The sequence below is a fragment of the Notolepis coatsorum genome, assembly GCF_963971535.1.
Source record: "Notolepis coatsorum genome assembly, chromosome: 5".
Taxonomy (NCBI): Eukaryota; Metazoa; Chordata; class Actinopteri; order Aulopiformes; family Paralepididae; genus Notolepis; species Notolepis coatsorum.
Genome location: NC_140169.1, coordinates 137,562,002 through 137,586,839, shown reverse-complemented (window position 1 = coordinate 137,586,839; position 24,838 = coordinate 137,562,002). Strand labels below are relative to the sequence as shown.

Sequence of the window (24,838 nt, the reverse complement as noted above, 5' to 3'; positions counted from 1 at the left end):
AGAACAGCTTCTACGTAGACAACTGTTTACAAAGCCTTTCAACCCAGGAAGAAGCCGAGGCTCTCCTGATTAAACTCCGCGCCTCATTGATCAAAGGCGGCTTTGATCTCAGGCAGTGGGCCAGCAGCGATCCGCAAGTACTGCGCAGCCTCTCCTCCGAGGACAAGGCAGCCAGCAGCGAGACCTGGATGGCTACAATCCCGGGAGAAGCCCAGGAGATGACCCTGGGATTGGTGTGGCGATTCAAAACAGATTCGCTTCACTACAGACACAAGCCCCTGACTACGGAGCAGGGAAGGCCGGCGGCGGCGCCGACCACCAGACGGAGTGTGTACACAACACTCGCCCGACAATATGACCCGCTAGGATGTATTCTACCGTACACCACCAGGGCAAAAATGATTGTACGAGCATTGTGGGACAAGGACCAGGGCTGGGACGACCCCATTCCCGCACACCTTGCATCCACCTGGAGAGAGTGGGAGATGGAGCTCCACTCACTCCCAGGCGTTAATATGCGCCGAAGCTACTTCCCACCCACGGTGAGGCCAGAGACATGTAAAATGGACTTACACGTCTTCAGTGACGCCTCAGAGGTCGCATACGGATCAGTAGCCTACTTGCGGGCCCAAGAGAAGGGGGGAGAGATCTACACAGCATTTGTCCTCGCCCGCTCGAGAATAGCCCCACGCAAGCAACAATCTATCCCACGTCTAGAGCTCTGCGCAGCCCTAGCCGGAGCGCACCTAGCCACGCTCATCCAACGTGAGCTCACCATACCGGTGTCTAGAACAATCCTGTGGTCAGATTCCACGACGGTACTCGCCTGGATCAAATCGGACTCATGCAAGTACAAAGTCTTCGTGGGAGTCAGAGTCACCGAGATTCAAGACTTAACCGAAGAGTTAACCGGAGAAACAGAGTGGCGCTACGTTGATACAAAACAGAACCCAGCTGACGTCATCACCCGGGGGATGCCCCTAGATGACCTCACCCGTCGCAATGTCTACAGTGACGGCCCCGCATTCCTAAGACTCCCGGAAGGACAGTGGCCCATGCCTATCCCGAGGGAAGCAAGTCCAGAGGAGGTGGAAAATAAGAAGTCTGTGTTCTGTGGATTGAGCACCGTAGCCTCCACCGACCCTAACATAGACGATTGCACGTCCATAGAGAGTGCACAACAAAGAACATTCCTGCGGTACCACCCGGAGTGCAAGTCCCCCGCTGATATGTCAGCAGCTAACTACGAGGAAGCAGAATTGCTTCTACTGCAGCGAGCCCAGAGAGACTCGTTCCCCGATGAATTGGCCTGTCTACAGGGAGGAAAGCCCGTCCCATCCGACAGCAGATTAATTCATCTGGCCCCCGAGAGCGACGCTCATACCCTCATCAGAGTGGGTGGTCGCCTACGCAGAGCCCCCAATCTACCGGATGACATTAAATACCCGATCGTATTGAACAGCCGACACAAGGTCACAGAGCTGATTATAAAGAAATACGATGAGGATGTACATCACGCAGGAGCAGAAAGAGTCTTCGCGGAAATCAGACATCGTTACTGGATCCTACAAGGAAGAGAGGCGGTACGACGCTTCCAGCGAACATGTCTAGACTGCCGCAAGTGGCGCGCGCAGCCCAGCATACCAAGGATGGCTGACCTTCCTCCATGTCGCCTCCGAATCGGTGACAAGCCATTCCACTCAACGGGTATGGACTGCTTTGGCCCGCTGCACATAAAGAAAGGAAGAGGAACCGAGAAGCGGTGGGGTATTGTATTCAAATGCATGACCACCAGAGCGATACACATCGAGCTTCTCCCGACCATGAGCACAGACTCATTCCTTATGGCCTTCCGTAGATTCACATCACGGAAAGGAAGACCGTCTACCCTATTGTCCGATCATGGGACAAACTTCAAAGGCGGCGAAAGAGAGCTGAGAGAGAGCTTCCAAGCTATGGGCCCAGAACTTAAGACCCACCTCGCTCCAGCACAGGTTGATTTCCAATTCAACACCCCAAACGCACCCCACTTCGGTGGCACTTGGGAACGAGAAGTGCGCTCCATAAAGACAGCCCTGTACGCAGTACTTGGGGCCCAGACTGTGGCGGAAGAAGTCCTAATGACAGTCCTCACGGAGATTGAGGGAGTACTTAACTCGAAGCCCCTCGGATATGTCTCCAGTGATGTGGCGGATATCGACCCAGTTACCCCCAACACACTCCTGATGGGGCGGCTAGATCCTGCATTACCCCAGACCATGTACCGGCCTGAAGAAGCGAACGGCCGACGAATGTGGAGGTACAGCCAAGTATTAGCCGACAAGTTTTGGAGCAGTTTCCTACTGCACTACCTACCGTCTCTACAGACCCGCCAGAAGTGGGTAAAGGAGAGAGACAATTTGACAGAAGGAACAGTCGTCATGATTATTGATCAATCACTGCCCAGAGCTATGTGGCCGGCCGGCCGCGTAAGCAAAGTGATCACCGGTGCCGACGGCAAGGTCCGAGCAGCTGAAGTGCTCGTCCAGGGTCGCACTTACACCCGTCCCGTGGCGAGGCTCATAGAGCTGCCCCGACTCCCAGACACAATCGATGATGACCATGACCCTATAACCCTATGACTTTGTGAAGTTGACTGACCCCTACAGTAAACCCTTATGTGTAAATAGACAACGCGATTAATCTGTCTCTGTTTAACTGATTAGGTCTGGGACCAATCAGGGGGTGGCTGTTGTGAAGGGCCAGATTAAACCGAATATATATATTTATTTATATATATATATTTAATTGTATTTGTATATTCTCTAATATTCCCTGATATCCCTTGTATATTCCTTGTACAATATGCATTGAATATCCATTCTAGCCTACTGAACATCCCATAATAGTCTCCATTCTACTATTGGTCGAGACCTTGGTGCCAGGCTGCCATACCCCTCAGACCCAGTTCAAACGTACCGCTCCACATGTACGAACAAGTCCTAGTTCCGCGTAGGAATCTGGCTACCGCACCACTAATGGGACTATTTGTTCATAGTGCGTATATATACTGCGCTACTAAAGTAGGACTTTCTTTTCAGTCCAGTTTCTTACCCTCCAATAGAGTCACAGACGTAAAGCCTCCCCGCGACGCCACGTGTGGGAGTAAGGCCAAGTTCGCCTACCATCGGTATTGAGACATCGTGTATATTAATATTTGAATAGTCATATTTGGCACTATATCGTCGAGTTGGACGTAGTCTATTAAGCTAATAATAGTCTGTTAATATATAGTGCTTCGTGCGGTGAGAATACTACCGTAGTCAGTACCCCATCGTTTCGGGCAGAGAACTGGCTGCTTATCCAGGGTGGTTGACCCCACGTGAAGCTGCACCCGAGGAGCCCCAGAGCCGACGAGCGAGTGGACCTGTATACCGGATTATTCTACCGACGACAGCCCGCCTTCCCAGGCACGGATTATGCTTTGTATACTTTGATTATTCCATGGATAAAGACCCCCGACACTGCCGTGTGTTGGAACCCCCCCCCCCTGGAGAGGACGCAAGGTGAGGAGACGCTCTGCAAGACAAGGTCGTTTCACGTCTCTCCTCCGTGGACCGGATGACGCCGGCCCACAAAGAGTCCACCTGCTTTCATCTGTGGTCCAAGGATCGCCGGCGCATTGAACGGCACTACAGTGGGTTCACCTGGGATACCCTTGGCCGGATGAGGCAGCCGGATTCTACCCCCCCCCCCCTCCTACTCCTGTCGGCTTACAAGCGACCGGATTAACCCCCCCTAGTGTGTCCAGTATATAATCATTAAAGTATCATTGCTGTTATTCCTTAAACTATTCCAGGTCGTATATGTACCACCTGCGCCTTCAGAGATTGGACATTCTCTATTGATATACCGACGAATACTCTTGCCATAAAAGTGCATACTAATTCCATTCATAAATGTGATTGATTTGATTAAGTGCTTGCTCTACACACCATCGCTGTGTAGAAATAAAGACCTATTTCTAATTCGTACATTTGTGTTGGATCCGTTTCATCTACGTGACAGTGTTCATCATAATATATTTATGCCGTGTACTGGGTGGCCGAATATTAAGTACAAAGGGAGTGGTAGTAAGTATCATATCTAGTAATACAGTCAGGGAATTGTACCCCTCAGTTACAGCGACGACAACAATAATAACAGTAACATGAATCATAATGACCTTGACAAGAGACAGACAAACAAGAAAAAGTAAAATAATAAAAATTAAATTAAAAATAAATGTGGCTCAGGCACTAGCAACCATGTTTGTGTATCCGTAATACAATTAGTTACCTTGGGCAGCAGCAAAGGGATGTGTGTTTTACGCTCCTCACGGGAGTGGTCGATCCAACGGAGGACAGCCTCGAACACCGTCTCCTCGCTCTTCACGTTCAGGTCATCCCTCTCGATGATGTCCACCAGTTGCTGCACCTGCGGGACAGCTCCACAAACTCCTGTGAGACGCGCAGCATCTCCTCAAAGTGGCACACGATGAAGAGATGGGCCTTGCGCATCAGGTCAGGGCAGTTGTAGATGTCTGCGAACCTCCAGATGCCGACACAGTTTTCCAGAGACAGCTGGCCTTCTAGGAAGTCAGAGCACGCTCCTACTATGCCAGTGACGAGAAGCTGGTCTGCAGCCACCAGAAGCTCTTTCACGTTCTCTGCTGTCACCAGCACAAAGCGTGTGTAGGCATACTCTATGATGAGCTGCATCATACCCGGGGACACCCCAGGGATAGTGTAGACGAGTTGCTCTGAGTCGCTCCAGCGAGAGAAGAGGGCTCTGTGGGACGCAGAGTATAGAGATATCTGATGAGTAAACAGTAAGCAACATTCTGTCCTGTGTAGTAATTAGGGCTGACCTTTATTAGTCGAATAGTCGACTAATCGGTCGAAAGTAGCCGTAGTCGACTGCCAACCTCTTAGAAGCGTGGCTAACGCTAATGGCACGCATACCAGAGGCCAACTGCCTAAGAAAACAGGCTCAGAGGCACTGAAAGAGGATTTCACCCATCTAATGAACACACTAGACTAGACAAATATCAAGATGTATCCATCAGTGGACCAATTGCATGCTTTTGCAGAGGACAAGAAGCCTTCAGTCGACTCCTTCAGATATTAAGCACCCCCCACAGCCCAAATGGAATGATACAAAAATATATATATTTAATTTTTTTTTTTTTTTTTAGTCGACTAATAGTCGACTAACGGCAAAATTTGGCCAATCATTGTCGACTATCCAAATCCTTAGTCGGGGACAGCCCTAGTAGTAATATATTTTCACTGTAGAAGTATAGGGTCTTAGCACAGTAGAAGTATAGTATCTTTTTACAGTAGAAGTAAAGTATAGTATCTGTTTACAGTAGAAGTATAGTATCTTCTTACAGTAGAAGTATAGTATCTGTTTACAGTAGAAGTGCAGTATAGTATATTTTACAGTAGAAGTACAGTATAGTATCGGTTTACAGTAGAAGTACAGTATAGTATCTGTTTACAGTAGAAGTATAGTATAGTATTGGTTTACAGTAGAAGTACAGTATAGTATCTGTTTACAGTAGAAGTACAGTATAGTATCTGTTTACAGTAGAAGTACAGTATAGTATCTGTTTACAGTAGAAGTACAGTATAGTATCCGTTTACAGTAGAAGTACAGTATAGTATCTTTTTACAGTAGAAGTACAGTATAGTATCTGTTTACAGTAAAAGTACAGTATGGTATCTGTTTACTAACCAAGCTAACCTGAACCAAGATAACCTGAACCAAGCTAACCTGAACCAAGCTAAACGTACCTGAAATAGGCGCTGCAGCAACACAGGATGTTCTTGTGGGAGTTAAACTCAGTGCTGTTGACTTTAATAACCACATCACAGAACCTTCCCTCCAGACGCAGCTCATTAAAGATTGTACAGGACATTGTTTCCTTTTCCATGTGGGGATTTTAAATTGTATCTACAGAATATATTCAAGCTTACAGACAAGTAGCCGGAAACAACAAGTGATATCTTCACTTGGTCTTCTGAGATCTGAGATCTTCTTCTTCTTCTTCTTCTTATTTGAATTTCCGGCAGTGTAGACGCATCGTGGCGTATTACTGCCCTCCACAATTCTTGCTTCGCCCACACTTGAGAAAGTTTACACTCCTCTTCTTCTTCTCATCTTCAAAACACATTTCTATCGTCTCTGTCTCCTTCTTCTCTGCTCCTCTTGTCATACAATCACAATACAAACATCATCTCCTCTCTTGGAGGGCCCCCCCAAGAGGGGGAACCCTCCATCTCCAATATATACTGTACACAAATGTTCTAGAATGGTCTATTATGACATCATACTGTGACATCACAAATGTTCTAGAATGTTTGATTATGACAACATACTGTGACATCACAAATGTTCTAGAATGTTCTATTACGACATCATACTGTGACATCACAAATGTTCTAGAATGTTTGATTATGACATCATACTGTGACATCACAAATGTTCTAGTGTTTCATTATGACATCATACTGTGACATCACAAATGTTCTAGAGTGTTTGATTATGACATCATACTGTGACATCACACATGTTCTAGAATGTTTGATTATGACATCATACTGCGACATCACAAATGTTCTAGAATGTACTATTATGACATCATACTGTCACATCACACATGTTCTAGAGTGTTTGATTATGACATCATACTGTGACATCACACATGTTCTAGAATGTTTGATTATGACATCATACTGTGACATCACAACGGAATATGTTTGAGTTCCATTTGAATAATTTAAATAATATGTTGAAAAAAGATCAAATAAAATTATTAAAAAACCTACATAAAACAATGATACAAATTATAATAAAATATTTAAGTAAAATGTATAGAAATAAAGAAAGATAAGACAATGAAATAAAGATAATAATTAATTTAAAAGCTATTTTAAAAAGGTAAGTTTTGAGCAGTGCCAACCGAGTATGCTGTCCTTACAGACTTGGGGTCTGTAGGGTAAGCACTTATTCCCTCCGTCCTGAACATTTATGGAGATGTATGGGCCTTTTAAGTCAGTGATAAAAGTGTCTTTCAAGGATAAGTGAGCTCCTGCACTGATTATTATAGTTCAATATTCAATATTTGATCACCAAAAAAAAACCCAAAGCATAAAAAGGGCCCCCAAAAATAGCACAGGCCCAGTGCTCTTTTCAGCCTTTGAGCACCTGCCCCTCTAAAGTCCTGTGCACGTCCCTTAATGGGTCCATAGCCTGAGGTCTTATCTAGTGTACAGGTCCAAAGTTGATAACAATACCACAGAAAATTTGTGTTTTACGCATGTTTTTCTAATGGTCCAAAATGGCCAATGCATTCGCACTCGCAGGAGAGTCTTTTAGAATATTCTTCTTTCTGTGGAAACATCCCTCATGTCATATATCGTCATTGAATTGGAAACACGAAATTGGGATGAAAATAAGGAGAAAAAGTGGATACAAAAAAAAAAGAAGGTACTGAACGAGATCAGTGGCAGTTTTTAATGTTTGGTCATTATTAGCATGGTGTTATTCACTGTCAAAGATGCAAAGAAAAATCATAATTCATATTCTCCTTTGTTTCATCACAATTTAAGCAAGCCTAGTAATAGACACAATAATTCTGACACTGTGAATACATTCCCTGAGGTCCGTACATGTCCCTAGATACCAAGAATATGCAAATGGTCTGAAATAGGTCTCCAAAGGCGCACACACAATGAAAAATACTATCAGATTGAGATTCGAGGGGGGACAGTAACAAGGTTGTTGTGTGAGGCGAGGCAATATAATAGGCATCATATCAAATTATTTTTGTATGAATTTGCTTACTATCTCTTGTAATCAAATCTGATTGAGCAAATCTTAATATAGTACATTAGAATAGTTAACATAAAGTAGGTACATGACTGTTAGAGACAACATATAGAGCAAACACTGTGGCAAAGGATATTCTCTTTCCCCTAGCTGTTTATAGAGATGTGTGCACAAAGACATGTAAGAACGTCCAGGGCCACTGTTGTGCTATAGATAGATCATAGATAGATCACATTCAGCCACTAGATATCGCACTAGAGCACCAGCATATCATTTATCCAATCAGGTGCATTCAAGGATACATGCATGCACCATGTAAACAACAACATTCAATTTGGACCCGCCAACATTTAAAAAATTATAAATTCATGAATCAGTCATTTTTGGAGGGGAAAGCAATACTTTTTACGCAGAGCCATCTGGGAAGTCATCCTTTGAAACGGTTTGTAACTTTCACAACTTGTCGTCTTCTCGCTGTCGTCGTCACACTTAAACCGTGCCCATAGCTGCCAGTAGTTTCTCAAAGGACGCTGAAGCCAGCTGCCATGCAAGGTTAGCTAAACACTGGTTTAACAACGGTTGCCAAAGAGACCATCAGCAGACAGCGGTCTGTTGCACAACCCGGCCTTCTGCTCCATCGTGGCAGTGAGGGAGGGCCAGCTGTGCTGTTGAATCTTGGTGAAAGACTGTCACTGCGCTCGGAGCACCTGGTGTGACTGTCACTGGGAACCAGGTGTGCAGGACAGCTGGGGCATCAGCAAGGGGCACTGGGCCCTGAAAAGGGTAAAGATAAAGATATATAAAGATTTATTGATCCCCTTGGGGGAAATTCATAGCAGTATGTGGGGGGGGGGGGGGGGGGCTACAGGTATGGACACGGTAATAGTAGAAGACATAAATACAGGCAATACAATTATAGTAGATTCAAGATTCAAGAGTTTATTCATCACAGGCATACAGTGATATGTGGTTGGCCATGCCTGCTACGATTATGTAGTAGAACTAGTAATAATAATAATAATAATAATAATAATAATAATAATAATAATAATAATAATAATAATAATAATAATAATAATAATAAGATAACTAGAATAGACATGGTAAATAGACATGTTAATAATCCTATAATAATAAAATAATGGGACAGTAGAAAAGAAAAAATAGGCAGTGTAGACAATATAATTAACTCTGAATATATGCATAATGAGCAAGTAGGCAGTGTGATCAAAGGTGCAGATGAGGGTCTGTATGCCAGCTATATTATACATTACAATAATTATGGTTACAATAAACACTAGAATCTAAATACAGTATATACTATGATGAGTAAGTAAAGTATACAGTATACACAGGTGCAGTTTACATATAACTGGCGTTTTTATACGTCATACGTTATACATTGTATAGTCTGTGCAGTTTAGGTGGGAGTCAGACACACTCAGGGATCAGACATTCCTTCCCAGTAGTTCTCGAGTTCTGCTGGCGTTAGTTCTCTAGCTGCTGGCAGCGTATCCCTGCCCACTGTTGTGGAGCCTGATGGCCGCTGGTATACAAAGGACTGGCGAGGCGGTTAGTGGTGTGTCGGGCGGGTATGAGTCTGTGGCTGAACGTGCTTCTCATCAGGACTAGCTCCTCATTGAGGGGGTGGGGGAGGGATTCTCCAGGGTAGCAGCCACATCCTCCTCTCCGCCACCACCTCTAGTTTGACCAGCTCGACTCCCACCACGGAGCTAGCATTCTCATTAGTCATCGTAGTCACAGTCAGAGGTACATGTATGTACTGTAGGTAGGTATTTCTGTGGATGGGTGGAAGTAATGGGTAGCAGAACAAAAGGTACAGCCCCCTCTTTTGGGTGCCAACAGGTGAAGCCTCAACTAGGTTGTCACATAAAATTCAGTAGGCAAGCTAGCCCTCTTGCTAGCTAGTACAAGGCAAAGCTGGAGGGCAGAACCTATACATATAGATGCATAGAGTGTGCACTTATTAAGTATCCTGTTCCTCACGGCACAATGCCATTTGAGTCAGATGATCTTCTACGTGTGTACTGTGTATGGGAAATGTTCTGTTCTGGAAATGTACTGTTCTCACATGATACCCCCACCTAAAGGTTCTGATTTATTCTGCAATAAGGTTACTGGTATCTGTCACTCTTTCCACTGAGTGGCAGTAATGCGTAAAGTTCAGTGTCCTCCTAACCACTGTTGAATGTCAAATGAGGAAGACACAGCGCAGTGGGAAAGCTTTGGCTTTGCTGTAGGACCTGCCCCCTCAAGCTTTATTGTGTTTGAGCCTGTAGAGTTACGCGCTGTGTGCCTATCAATATGACAGGCAGGCTCAGGGGTGTAGCATGGAATTCTGGGCTCTGTGCACATCCAATCCAATCCAATCCAACTTTATTTATATAGCACATTTAAAAACAACAAGGTTGACCAAAGTGCTTCACAGTCAATCAATAATAGTAAAAACACATAGGCTAAACACAATACAATGCACACAGAAGTACAAACAAATGACGGCAGCAGCAGCAGCATTTTAAAATGCTACAGAGAACAGATGTGTTTTAAGATGGGATTTAAACATTGGGAGCGTTGGGGCCAGCCTAAATGGGGGGGGGGGGGGCAACTCATTCCAGAGTTTGGGGGCTGCAACCGCAAGCGCATGGTTTTTTAGCCTGGATTTGGGGACAACAAGGAGGGACTGGTCAGCAGACCTCAGAGACAGTAATGGGGTGTAGGGGTGCAGGGGTGCAGGATCTCTCTGTGAGGTAGGGTGGGGCCAGACCATTTATTGCTTTATATGCAAACAACAGGATCTTAAAATGGATCCTAAACTGCACAGGCAGCCAATGAAGGGAGGCGAGGACAGGAGTGATGTGCTCCCGTTTGCGTGTCCCTGTCAACAGCCGAGCAGCAGCGTTTTGGACCAGCTGAAGACGCGACAGCGAGGCCTGGCCAATGCCAACGTAGAGCACATTACAGTAATCCAGCCGTGTTGTCACAAAGGCATGCATAACTCTCTCAAAGTCCTTAACCTCTTAACCTGCGCCCCCAAAAGTGGCCATTTTAGTTTTCGTTTTTGAGGACTGCATACCGTTGCAAACCAAAATACTATACTTTATACTTATAGCACATGCATGAGCCTGGTCTCTTTTGAAAGATGACATTCTGAAGTTTCTGATACAATAAATATTGATATATAATATTCATTTAGTGCTAATGAAATAGAGTAACATAGGTCTGAACTTGAGTTGTAGGAAAAATTGTTACGTTTTTCTGTAGTAGTTAGTAGTCCAGAAGTAGTATTTCCAAAAAAATTGGCATGGCTGAAAAGACACCCTGGGTCCATAGCCTGAAGTCTTTTGTAGTACATGTCCAATTAGATTAGAAGCGGTTTTGGTAAAAGGTGAGAGGGCTCAGAAAACGATTTTCTCATAGACTTCAATGCATTTGACAGAGAATTATCTTCCTGTTTTGGCTTGTGACTTCTCACCTAGATCCCTGATTCGCTCATTCCCATGTGGGGTACCATTGGAAAGCCCTACTCATTGGTTACAACCCTCTCCAATAATTTTCGAGATCGCCAAATGATTGACGGAGGTAGAGGCTCGAGAGTCGGGAGTGGTATTTGAAAAAATAAATGGTCTGCTGTGTACTTCTGCGCACGCCTCACATATCGGCATGTACGGATTTTGTCGCCTGAAACGGCTATCGACAAATAGGGCTTTAATTCGATATATATATTGTATTAAAAAATATGCACACCCGAGCCGCTAGAGTTCGCCAAAGTGCCGGTGGGCAATTCGCCCACATGTGGGCCCCCAAGTGTTAAAGAACCAGTACAATTATGTTAATTCAGTCAGAAAAAGCGGAATGTTAATGTCAGCTGTGTAATTTTTTGAGCTTCAGATGTACCATTTGTTTTGTTATAACTGTTTTACTGCACCCTCTCTGAGCACAGCCACCTCTCAGTATATGTTGAGGGGGCGTGGCCCTCTGTTCATCAAGTTAGTATCATAATACATGAAGCTTTGAAATTCAAATAAAATTCATGGGACCAGTGCGTGATCGGCTGCTATGGGAGATTATCATCGGCTAACCTGTGCTAGATAAATAAACTGTCACCGTTGCTGTGGATGTTTTTGAACCACTAAAATTAACTAAATTGTAACAAATTAGTTTCAGTTTTGTTTGTGGACTAGCTATCTGATATCCTTTGCCACTACTGACAACTGACTACCGACTGAGGGAAGCAGATTGGATTTCTGAAATGGCTTGATTCTGTTGATATCCAGGGGGATAGTGATCAACAGGCTTTAGGATTTAGGAAAACAAACAACTTTTCTAACATTTTGGGACATTTTACATCAACATACCTCCTATTATTAGATTAAATTTAAATGTATTGTCATCATACAGCTCAACGAAAAGAAGTTTGGCATCCAACCATGTGCAGATGTAACAGTAAAGTGCAATAGTTATATACAATGTACAGGTGATTAAACTGGGTATAAATATATATATATATATATATATATATCAAAATTAGTACTACTGGGTATAGTGCTAATTAGATGTATGTACAAAGTTGTAATATTAATATGTACAGTGATACAGGTATAAAGACATTATGGTAGTAGTCATACTGGCCAGCAGTGTAACTAGTAAGAGTAGGTAAGGGATATGTACAGATAAAGATATAGTTTCTACAGATATGTAATAAGTATTATGTGCACTGGTATGTACAGACAGGTGTGGATAGATAAATATATGGTGAGAATAAATATATATATACAGTATATATATAGCATTATTGTACATGCTATCATACATAGTTATATGGGTTATATGCAGGTGTATAAGGATTATATGCAAATGCATATATACCTGCATATAGATATGGATATAAATATATATATATATGTGCGGTAATATACATGTATAAATGTGAATATGCAATTATTATAGAAATTCTATAATATTATATTTACATTCTATAATAGAATGCAACGAGATTGGGGGGAAAAGATTTTCATTGTACTGAACCTTTAAGCCTCTACAGGAAAACCCACCCTTTTTAACTTGGGGCCCGGGCCCTGGGTCATCTTTTCCACCTTTCCACCCACTTCTGCAGCACCCCTGGGCAGGGTAGCTGCTATTGGCTTATCCCTAGTCACCAAAAGTTAATTGATGATCTGAAGAGGTTACAAAAACGTGTTATTTCACAAATCCCTTGTGTCTTTTTATAGGTGATTAATTAATGATTTTTTTCCTGATGCATCCAGAAGAAGAGGGTGTTTCTGAGGGAGAACACCTGATAGGCCCCCAAGCCCAAGGCAGATGGAGGAGGAGAGTGTCTTTTTCAGGGTTATTGGGTACCGCATAGGGCTATTTGGACAATCATAATTATAACAGAAAGGGAATATGAAATTGACATATACTTTGATGATTAGAAAACCACATGATAGTTGAATATCACAACAACAACAACAACAACAACAACGACGCTCTCCTTGATTTCACACCACCCCTCCCTCCCGCCTGTATATTTTCCCCAACAGAGTTTCACTTCCGCGTTCGGTTTGCGCGATCTGATTGGCCACTGACGTTTCTCTCAGCGCCAATCACGTTACTCCTAACAAACTGGTTAAGCTTGGCGACTCTTTCGAAGTCGCTCTCTTTCGAAGTTGGTTAAGGTTAGGGTTAAGGAGGGTTAGTTGGTTAAGGTTAGGGTTAGTTGGTTAAGGTTAGGGTTAGGGTTAGTTGGTTAAGGTTAGGGTTAGGGTTAGGGTTAGGGTTAGGGTTAGGGTTAGTTGGTTAAGGTTAGGGTTAGGGTAGGCTGGTAAAGCTATGCCTCCTAAAATGTGAATCGGAAATACAGAAATACCGGCTACAGGCTTTCCGGTTTCCGGGCACCCCCTGGTCTGTTTATAGTCCCCAGCGAAACAAACAACAAGCAGGTCTGTCAGCCTGTCAAGGGAGGCGATAACGAGGTTGTTTCTGGGGGGAATACATTTTCATGAGCACCATGTTGTGATTTCAGGGGCGGGACTTCCTACCTGATTCCCACTTTCGGCCGTAGTGCTTTACCAGGCTGGGAACGAGGTTAGGGTTAGGGTAACCATATAGATATCTATGAGGGTAACAGCCTGCTGGCGCGATTGTTAGGAGTAACGCGATTGGCGCTGAAAAAAACGTCAGTGGCCAATCAGATCGCGCAAACCGAACGCGGAAGTGAAACTCTGATGGGGAAAATATACACGCCTCCCTCCCAGTCAGAGTGCCACGTGACCTGGCAAAGGAGGAAGTGGCTAAACCAGCAGCAGCAACAGCAGCGCGCCGAGAGACAGACACCTCACACTCGACTCGACGACTCGTTGCGAATACGTTCTCAAGTACAACAACAACAACAACATTAACGGAGCAATAATAATAAACAAAGACACCGTCATGTACTCCAAACTTGTTCTGGTCACACTGGTTCTTGTGGCTTTGGTTGGCGTGTCGACGGCGGCGGCAGACGCAGGTAAGTTTGCCACCTCTCTCTCTCTGGTGCTGCTGCTGAGTTAGCAGCTACTAGCTTACTTACACAGCGAGCCGTCTCTCGTATTAGCAGCTCGTCAATTCAAAATGTGTCAAATGTTTATTTATCCGCCCCATCATCACAAAGACAGCAGTGTGTATTTGATAAGGCACTTGCTCACTTTGACCGATACAAGAGAAGAAACGTGACTCTGATTTAGTCAGAGCTAGAGAGGGCTCTTGTTATTATGAGCCCCGGTTAACGTTACATCTCAATTTAATTTCCACGTTGACCAGTGACGTTATAGAAGGCAGCTAACCGTCACTGGTTAGCCCGCTACTAGCACTAGCTATGCAATATGCACTGGATTTTTTTTTGTTTTGTTAAAATGACAATGTCACAGTTAGTTTATAACGGCCTAAGGTGCAATGTCGTTAGCAGTCAATAGTTGAATTCTCCAAGGAGAACATTTCTTCTAGTTGTTGTCAGTCAGAGACCCTACCAGATGGTCAGTGAAAAGGCCAGCCTCTACTGTGCATAGCTTATGTAATACATTACAGCAGTGATTCCCAGTCAGCCTGGCATCACATTTGAATTTATTGCCTTGAGAAACTGTACAGTTTGCCTAGAAATATAGAGTGGCGTCCGTTTGACAGCACCGCTTAACTGTATGACAACTACAGTTTCCCTTACTCCTGATGTGATCCACCAGCTCTATACAAGCTCTGTACTTGATAACTACATCTGATTGATGTTTCCTTTTCAGATGAGTGTGTTGGACGAACATGTGAATTATGCACAGGCGGTGAATGCCGATGGATGAGTTGTAACGATACATGTGAGTATCTATCTAAGAGTATGACAAGTTGTTGAGAAGCATATGATGAATTGAAAATCGGGGACCCTGATGTAAACAAGACGAAAGTCTTTCTCCGGTCTGCATCCCCTTAACAATTGTATGTATTGAGCTGTACTGTACTATACCCATTCTGCAATCTGTTAATAAACTTTTCAATCAATCAAAGCATAGGTTGGGCTTTGTACAGCCTAAATTCCCCCAGGCTACTGAATTGATGGGCATGATTCTTGGCTATGGGGGGAATGTAGGCACGTTAATCATGTTGTCCTTCTGATAGATGATTTCCCAGTTTCTCAAAAGACCAAGCAGAATCTTGCGGAACCAACATTATGGATTAGGAAAAGGTGACTCAAGGCAGTAAATCATTGGGTACCCTTCTCCTTTCAGTGTCAGATCCGGGATGGGGGGGGGGGGGTAATTTCATAAGCAGTGACCACTTGGATACTTTCTTTATCAATGAGACGCAATACAATCCTGTACAGTTAGAGGATAAAGGAATGTGTCCTGGACCTTGAGGTAGAAAACTATGCAAAGTGCAAACATGTAATGTCACGATGATAATGGCAATGTTATATCTCTGAATAGAAGTACTGTGATTATTGTGTTTCCCACTGCTTCTTAAGTTATCTGTGGTGTTGGCTGGCTGATGTGCATTACATATAATAGTAAACAGTAGAACATACTGTACATCCCCCCACGAGAAGCTCTGTTGATACGTTATTGTGTCAATTTGGGAATAAATGTATGTATATACAGTATAGGGGTTATATGCAGGTATATTCAGAAAAAACCCAGATATACTCATAAATGTAAATATGTGGTATATACAGCACTGTTGTACATGCTATCATCATACAGAGTATATTGGTAGACTATAGTATGAAGTGGGTAGGTAAGATTACTATGATTACAGTGTAGGGCAGTTGTAGACACTAGACAGTGAAAGCAGTAGGTAGGTGTAAATTGAGTATAGGCAACAGAGATCAGAATGTTGATGCATGAATGCTGTTGTAGAATGATGTTAACGTAGGTATGGGAAACAGTGGATTATGAGAATTCTCCCCAGTTTACATGCACAGTAGAAGGCTGATGTTGATATACAATCTAATGGTGGTGGTTGTTTTTCAACCCGGTTGTCTTTTACGGTTGGCGGTATTACGCGTCAAACATTTACAGGGGGATGCACCTTCCTATATTGCATGACATAGACTGTTGCCCTGAGTCAACCTTTAGTCTTATTCCATCCACTGACCATCCCTATGTCTTTAGTAGGTCACGGCTCTATCATGCTGTGGAGAGAAGGAGCTCATTGTTTGCATGTCGATGTTATCATTATCAGGAATTGAGGTTACAGGTTCTATGGCAAGGCCGAGATTGTTGGTTATATAGCCTAACGTACTTCTATCTTACCGTAACTAACAGGTGTGTCATTTCCTTTTGAGAGCTGTCTGTGTCAAGTCTTCACATGACTTCTGGTTGCCAACCACATACCTCCCACTGCCTCACTGAGGTACCAATGCCATGGGGGGAATTGAAATATAGCCTAATTCATTACTGATTTGGGTCTTTCGATTTGCATCATTCTCCTACTCGAAGAGGCTCAAATTGAGGCTGAGCTGAGGTCCAGTATTGATAATTATCCCTTGAATATGGGAAATGATGATTAATGGTGAACGTTAAGAGCTTTAGAGTGTGTATTCATACAAACAGATACAGGGTTCCATGGCATTGTTGACCATGGTTTTTACCGTCATCCACCATATATATACATATCTTTAAAAAAAAAAATTAGCTTATCAAATAAATATTCCTTGCAGCAGTATTAAAAAGTAAAATAAAATGGACAATTTTGAATGAAACCATGACAATTGTATTACAAGATAAAGAGGACGTAAAAAAAAAAACGTCATATCGCATTGTAATTTGTACTGGAGAACTATACCGTCAAGTACAGTTATTACGTCAAAAACACTCCGAAGAATATTGTGTGACACAGGATATTTTGGGCATATTGCCCGGCCCTACGATGAAGATGGAAAGCAGGGGAAGCTAGTGGCTGTGAGGCAGGAAGATTGCAATATCCTCATGCTGGAGGACTGAGGGAAGCAGAGGATGAGTGCAAGTGAAGAGGCTTATTGAATTGCTTTTTATTTTGAACATGTAACAAATATTAAGCAGGGAAACAAAAACAAGAATAACCATTCAAATAAACCGAAAACACAATATAGCAGATTCTCTATACAAAGGAAAGAGAAAGAAAAGAGGGTACGGATGAGAACCAGGAACCTCCGGATTACACCGGTTCCTGACAGGCAGCGAGCGAGCGAACTGGAGATTAAATCGCTCGCGACACTGTCCTGATATGACGCGGCGCGTGTCCGAGTGTGTCTGTGTGTGTGTTTACCTGGAAGCACACGGGGGGAAAGCAGCCTGCGATTCTTGACCAATAAAAAGTGTTTAGGGGCGGGACTCGGCCGCGTAATCGCTCAACTAGAGACACAGCGAGCGAATATTTGAGGGGCGGACGACATCGCCGCTCAGTTCGCTGTCGCTCGCGGCAGGTCAGGATAGTCTGATTGAAACGAATACATTTTAATCATTTTCGCAATCTCGCTCGCGTCGCTGCCTGTCAGGAAGGGGTGTTACTGCTCTACCTCCCGAGCCACTGTCGCCCCCAGTAGTGGTAGTAGTGTAGTAATAGTAGTGGTATAGTAGTAGTTTATCTTTATCTTTTTCTCCTTTGTCTATGTTCATTTACTGTCCTGTATGGTTATTTGTTGTTGTTTTATGTCAGGTGTTGCTCGAAAAAGAGCTCTTTGAGCTAAAAAAAAAAGTAGTAGTAGTCATCACACACAATTCAATATGCACAATCATTCCAGACTGTCTGTCAACGGTCTTTGATTTTGGCAGTGACTGAAAAGGTACAGGCTGAAGCATAATGCTTATATATGCCTGTCTTAAAATCAAATTTAGCCACCAAAACAAAATTATTCACATTTGTAACCCTCAAAAATAGCTATCCAAACAATTTTCTTGAAAATCAAGAGAATTACTCATTCCTAAATGTATATCATCATTGTTCCACAAGTTAACCCCAACAATAGAAATGCATCTCTTTTTAATCCCTTTCTGAGCTTTTTGAACAGTAAACTTACATATGTCTCTCAAATCATACTTTTATTTGACCCCTCTGTATCACAGTCCAGGAGTAACTTTGCTTTAGCTCTGTACATTATTTAATAATAAACTAAATCATAAAATTTCATAACCTCAGACTTTATAAACAGTGGATTTGTGTGGTCATAGCATCGGCCTTATAAATGCCCCAGAATGGCCCACTTTTTTTTTTAAGATTTATTTTTTAGCATTTATTGCTTTTCATGGTCAGACATGACCGACAGATGAGGAGAGGATGAACGGGAGAAGAGGCGGGGAAGACATGCGACAAATGTCACCGGGAGCGGGAAGCGAACCCGGGACGGCCGCATAGGTGTGTGATGCACTAACATGGTGCGCCACGAGGGCCCCCCCCCGGAATGGCCCACTTTTGCAGTAAGACTATTGGACTATTTCATCAGGCTCGGCCTGTCTGATATCAACATGGCTAGAGCATTGATTCACTGTCCATTAGTGTGACGAGGCCCAGATACTTCACCTTGCATGGGAATAGGCCTGTTGGACCACCACTACTACACCCAGAGGGAGCTTTGAGCGAGAGAGAAAGAGAGCCCCACACCCGCCTCCTGCATTGTCTCCCAGAGAAATAGGACTGGCCTGGATAGTATATCGGGCATAAGTGTTCCAACAGGACTGGCCAGCTGACACTCCGGTTTCCCTTAAAAGATGGCATCATGGCAATCTTGTCGTCTCAGCAGGGAGGGGGGGGGGGGGCTTTGCCAGTACATGACACAAATTGGAAATAAAAACAAACCCCACAGGTCATTCAGGTTAGGGTTGATTTGTAAACATAAGTGATAAAAGGTTTAGCCTTGATAGTCTTGTGCTTTTTCTTGTGGAAACGGGTGGATTACGCCTTAGTTCACCAGGTGTTGATGTAAACAAGCTTATGACTCGTGGACTTTACATGAAGATGGGTGTCAGTTTTAAATATATGCGAGTACTTCTTGAGGGTCAACATTCATACCTTACCTCCACCACAGCAACTCCCACTGCACTCGATGCCAGAACTAACGACTCCAACCACTATATATTACTGTAGAAGACAATAGGCAACCACACCAGCACAACACACAACACACACACACTAGGCCAGTGCTAATGCTTCTCACAAGCTCAACAACGGATCACTTATTAGTTATGAACTCAGCAGAAACCGGACAGGTCAGCAGCTGGCTTAGCAAAAGCAGTTGTTCTGAAGTACTACAGACGATCTGAATAGCTGCAGTGAAGTACAGACTAGCTGAATAGCTGCAGTGATGTACAGACAATCTGAATAGCTGCAGTGATGTACAGACTAGCTGAATAGCTGCAGTGATGTACAGACAATCTGAATAGCTGCAGTGATGTACAGACAATCTGAATAGCTGCAGTGATGTACAGACAATCTGAATAGCTGCAGTGATGTACAGACTAGCTGAATAGCTGCAGTGAGGTACAGATTGGCTGAATAGCTGCAGTGATGTACAGATCTGAATAGCTACAGTGATGATGTACAGATTAGCTGCAGTGAGGTACAGACTAGTTGAATATCTCCAGTGAGCAGTAGGGTTGGGCATCGTTTGGATTTGAACGATTCCGGTTCCGATTCTCCATATCGATTCCTGTTCTAAACGATTCTCGATTCCGATTCTTTGAGGTGCAGGTCAAAACAGGTCACAGCTTATTTCGAAGGAGATTTTTATTATTATTTTTTATTTCAAAAAGAAAATCATACTATTCACATTTTCAGTTGACTTGATACAGTTTAATTTGGTTGCTGTACTGTAACCAGGGTATTAATTAACAAAGTAAAAAAAAAATCGAAATTTAGAACCGGAAGTTAGAACCGGTTTTCGGTGCCCAACCCTAGTGAGCAGTTTACCACACTGTTGTTACCAGATTTCTCTTTGGTTTAGGGGTCTTGTGTAAACAAGGCCGTGGCGTCGGAAGCGGCAGTAACACGCTAGCTTCCAAGCACTTCCGTGAGCACAGGCCAAGGCTGTGACAAAACCTTCTGAGCAATGGTAACCTGCAGGTGGTTTTCTTAGCCAATCCTGGCACTCAATTGTCTCCTATTGGTCCTGTCCTGAGCTAACAATAGTGGATTTATTTAACTTATGTTGAAGATGTCACCATCATTCTGGAATGTGTGCGCGGCGGCAGGTTTCACCTTTCACAGCTGCCCGTCAGGTCAGGCCCCGCCCCCTCTGTCCTCCTCAGCGGTGAACCCTCGATAGTCACAGCTGCAGACTAACTGGTCAGGTCAAGCCCCACCCCTCTGTCCTCCATAGATATACCAGTACATGTTTAAATAAATAGCAGTGTGGGATGATTGGATCATACACTTGTTCCAAGTAGTGGCAAAGATTCAATTGTTACTTAGCCGCTAGTGTGGAAGAGATTATTAGGATAAGTAAGGTTTTCACTACAGTACAGTAGATCTTTGCTAACCTGAACCCCCCCCCCCCCCCCCCAGGAATCCATTTTGGATTATTCAAACGTATTCAGAATTTATAAGTTTTTGCACACATTCCAAAAGGTCCTGTATAGTTTTGTGTGTCTGTGTGCAACCAAAGACTTTACATGCAGCAACATGGGTTTGTTTTGCAATGAAAACATGGCTGTGTGTGTGCGCGCATGAGTGAGACAATAATAATAATAACTACAACATCAATAATTTATGCAAACAAAAAGCGCAACATGGGTTTGTTTTGCAATGAAAACATAGCGGAACACCATGTGTGTGTGCATACATAGTGATGAGAGAATAATAATATATGCAAACAAAAAGCACAATATATTATATTTTCAATATAAAACTTGGGGAAATGTTAACTTTTTGTAAATGTTCAGCACCTTTTAACAACACTGTAATAATACTGATCATTTTGGTCACTATAAATGTGATATGAAATTTCCACACCGTTACATATCTAATGTTAGTACCTCTCATCATATCTGATTCCAGATGACCACTTAGTCCAGGGGTTCCAAACCTTTCTGCTGCCAAGGCACCCCTGTGTCCAATAAAAGATTCCAGGGCACCCCTATATACGATAAAGACTTTTCCGGTCCTGTCTTTTTTGCTACAATGATGACAAAAGTGCTTGCTTTCAAAATAAGGTCTAAATGGCTGTTTCAGGTCTAAATGTCTTAGTACTCAAACCTAAATTCCTTAGCAACCCGTGTTACCAAGTAAACAAATCACAGAACGATAGCCAGTTAGCCAGCCAGGTACCGACGTTAGCTCTCAGAACGATTAGCCAGTTAGTTAGCCAGCAACCAGCCAGGTACCGACGTTAGCTCTCAGAACGATTAGCCACGTTAATTAGCCAGCAACCAGCCAGGTACCGACGTTAGCTCTCAGAACGATTAGCCACGTTAGTTAGCCAGCAACCAGCCAGGTACCGACGTTATCTCCCGGAACGATTAGCCACGTTAGTTAGCCAGCAACCAGCCAGGCAGAGATGTTAGCTCTCAGAACGATTAGCCACGTTAGTTAGCCAGCAACCAGCCAGGTACTGACGTTAGCTCCCGGAACGATTAGCCACATTAGTTAGCCAGCAACCAGCCAGGCAGAGATGTTAGCTCTCAGAACGATTAGCCACGTTAGTTAGCCAGCAACCAGCCAGGCAGAGATGTTAGCTCCCGGAACGATTAGCCACGTTAGTTAGCCAGCAACCAGCCAGGCAGAGATGTTAGCTATCAGAACGATTAGCCATGTTAGTTAGCCAGCAACCAGCCAGGCAGAGACGTTAGCTCTCAGAACGATTAGCCACGTTATTTAGCCAGCAACCAGCCAGGTACCGACGTTAGCTCCCGGAACGATTAGCCACGTTAGTTAGCCAGCAACCAGCCAGGTACCGACGTTAGCTCCCGGAACGATTAGCCACGTAACCCTCTGCTGGCGCGTGCTGTGCACTACAATCAACTCTGTCTGTAATAGCAGTCTGTGACGTCACGGTATTGAGAATCATACCGGCGGGATCTCGAAATACCCTGGTATACCGTAATACCGTCATACCGCCCAAGCCTATTTCAGACCCTGTTAGTCAAGTTGAACTATCGCTCTGGGGACGCTGATTAATATAACAAGCTACAACAGTCTGCATTCCCTTAACAATTGTTTGTATTGAGCCGTATTGTATTGTACCCATTCTGCAATCTGTTAAATAACGTTTACATCCATTCATTCTGCTAGCATTAACGTTACTTCGCTGCTAGCCACAATGCTATACTGTTATACTGGCATATCACATTAGCATGTAAGCTAACAAAATCGGCTATATTTTTGTGAGACTAAACTCCGCTCTTGGTGGTCAATTGTGTTGATGTTAGTTTTGTTTCATCAACAAATCATCAACAAATGAGGCAGAACACAGTGAATGTATCCGTTTTTCTTTATTGCGCTTTATTTCTTGCTGAAAAATAAATGCTATGTGGCTAAATGGCTCATGCGAGGTATAAAGATGGTGGCTTTTGAGATTTTGAGCAGGATGTGGAGTGTCTCGTTCAACCTTTCTGATTGGTTGAAAATGGCCTTCATGTATGAACTACATCGCCACCTACTGCTTTGGCATTGTACTACATGTATATAGTAGACGAGACAAAACGACGAAACGTAACCTGACCCGACGGGGTCGGTACCGACCCAAAAATGGCATATGGTCATAAATCAATATTTTGTGTGTTGAGTGTTGCATATTTTTTGCGATTTTACGTTTAATCAAACGTTTTCAAGTATTAACATCACTAACATGTCACAAAAGCATGTAGAATGTATATTATCATCTATACGTTAGTTTAGCAATAGGTTAAAAGCAGGGTTAGAAATTAACATTTTTGGCCAGATAATGTTGATATTTAAACATTTAAAAACATAATACATGATCATGCAATTTAATTTGTGTGGTGTGTTACAAGAATACATAACAAAGGGCGGCTACGTGGTGCAGTGGGCAAGGCGCTCACCACGAATGCTGGAGACGCTGGGTTCGCCTGTTCGAGCCCAGCGCTCCACATTGCTTTCAGTTTAGCTGGTCGTCCGTACTAATACACATTGGCAGTATTAGGGGGAGGGAAACTGATGGGTGGGGATCGGGCGTTGTGGACAGCGACTCCTACAGGTCGGTTGGTGCGCCTGCGCAGTAGAATCAGGAAGCGATGGGGGCGGAGCCCCTCCAAAGCCCAGACCCCTGACGCTGAAAGATCGCGCAGCGCAGGTGGAAAGATGCGACTGCTGTTACCTCGAGTATCGGAGGGGACTCGTCAGGGTTAGAAATAAAAATAAAAATAAAAAATCAAGGGCTTTTTTTGCCCCCCTTAATTGATTTTCGGGGGCTTTTTTTTGTATTTCGGGGGCACTGAATTTTTATGATGAAAATTAACATAAGGATTATAAAACATTGTTGACACTTTTTTTTTACAGTCTTCGTCCCTATGTTTGATAATGTAATGTTAATGTCTCCATATATAGGGCTCTACGCTAACCTTTTTCCCAAGGAGCACATGTGCTCCTAAATAAAATGTTAATAAATAAAATCTAAATAAAAAATTAGGAGCACACAAAGAAATTTAGGAGCACAGTGAAAATTGTTCAAGTAACACAGTTTATTAACTATTTATCACATACATATTATACTGTGCGTGTGCACACTATGAATTGAAAATGGGGGACCCTGATGTAAACAAGACGAAAGTCTTTCTCTGGTCTGCATCCCCTTAACAATTGTGTGTATTGAGCTGTACTGTATTGTACCCATTCTGCAATCTGTTAATAAAGTTTTCAATCAATCAAACGCAAAGGATATCGGTTGTCAAGCTGCTTTTGTATGTTGTAGTGTTGTTATGATACCAACATTTTGACTTTGATACAGATAGGAAAGGTAATGGAATATATTATTAGATGACAGAACTTTGAAAATTCTTTATACAATTATTTAATTCATTATGAAATAGAAATTCCGTTTTTGGGTGGAACGTTTGTTGCAAGGAGCTAGGGAGGCGGGGACCGCTGCGTGTTACACACAACACAGAGAAATGTCCAAGCGTCTAGCTGCTTCGGTGCGTCGTTAACGTTAACGTCGGAAGAAATTCCCCACTAAGCCCTAAATTCAGAGCAGAGCAGTATCCTAATGACTTTTATGCTTCAGTCGATAAGGTGTTTTGCGAATTCTGTCAACATACCGTGGGGACTGGACCCGCAAAAACACGTGCGAATATCACTTCAAAAAACCATGTCAGCCGGATTCCTCTTTCTCCTCGTCTCTCTTTTGCTAAAAATTTAAATTAATGGGCTTCATGGCTGGCTGATTTTTTTGCGTTGTCTGATTCTGAATGTATAACTTGCCTAAGCCGGTACCGTGACTTTGTTTTCGGGCGCTACTGTGATTGGACGTTTATGCGCCTTGTGTAATGTGGGACTATTAACAGCGGAGCTGTTT

At 43.3% G+C, this 24,838-nt stretch overlaps 1 protein-coding gene across 2 annotated transcripts in view; it reads left to right on the top strand.

Moving 5' to 3' along the window:
- Positions 1-14,178: 14,178 nt before the first annotated feature.
- cd164 (CD164 molecule, sialomucin) overlaps positions 14,179-24,838 on the top strand; it is a 29,076-nt gene continuing 18,416 nt past the window's right edge. For both annotated transcript variants that reach the window (XM_084315164.1, XM_084315163.1), the window contains exons 1-2: positions 14,179-14,380; positions 15,144-15,215. In XM_084315164.1, coding sequence (XP_084171290.1) covers positions 14,305-14,380; positions 15,144-15,215 — 148 coding nt within the window. In that variant the 5' untranslated portion in view covers positions 14,179-14,304. The remainder of the gene's footprint in view (positions 14,381-15,143; positions 15,216-24,838) is intronic.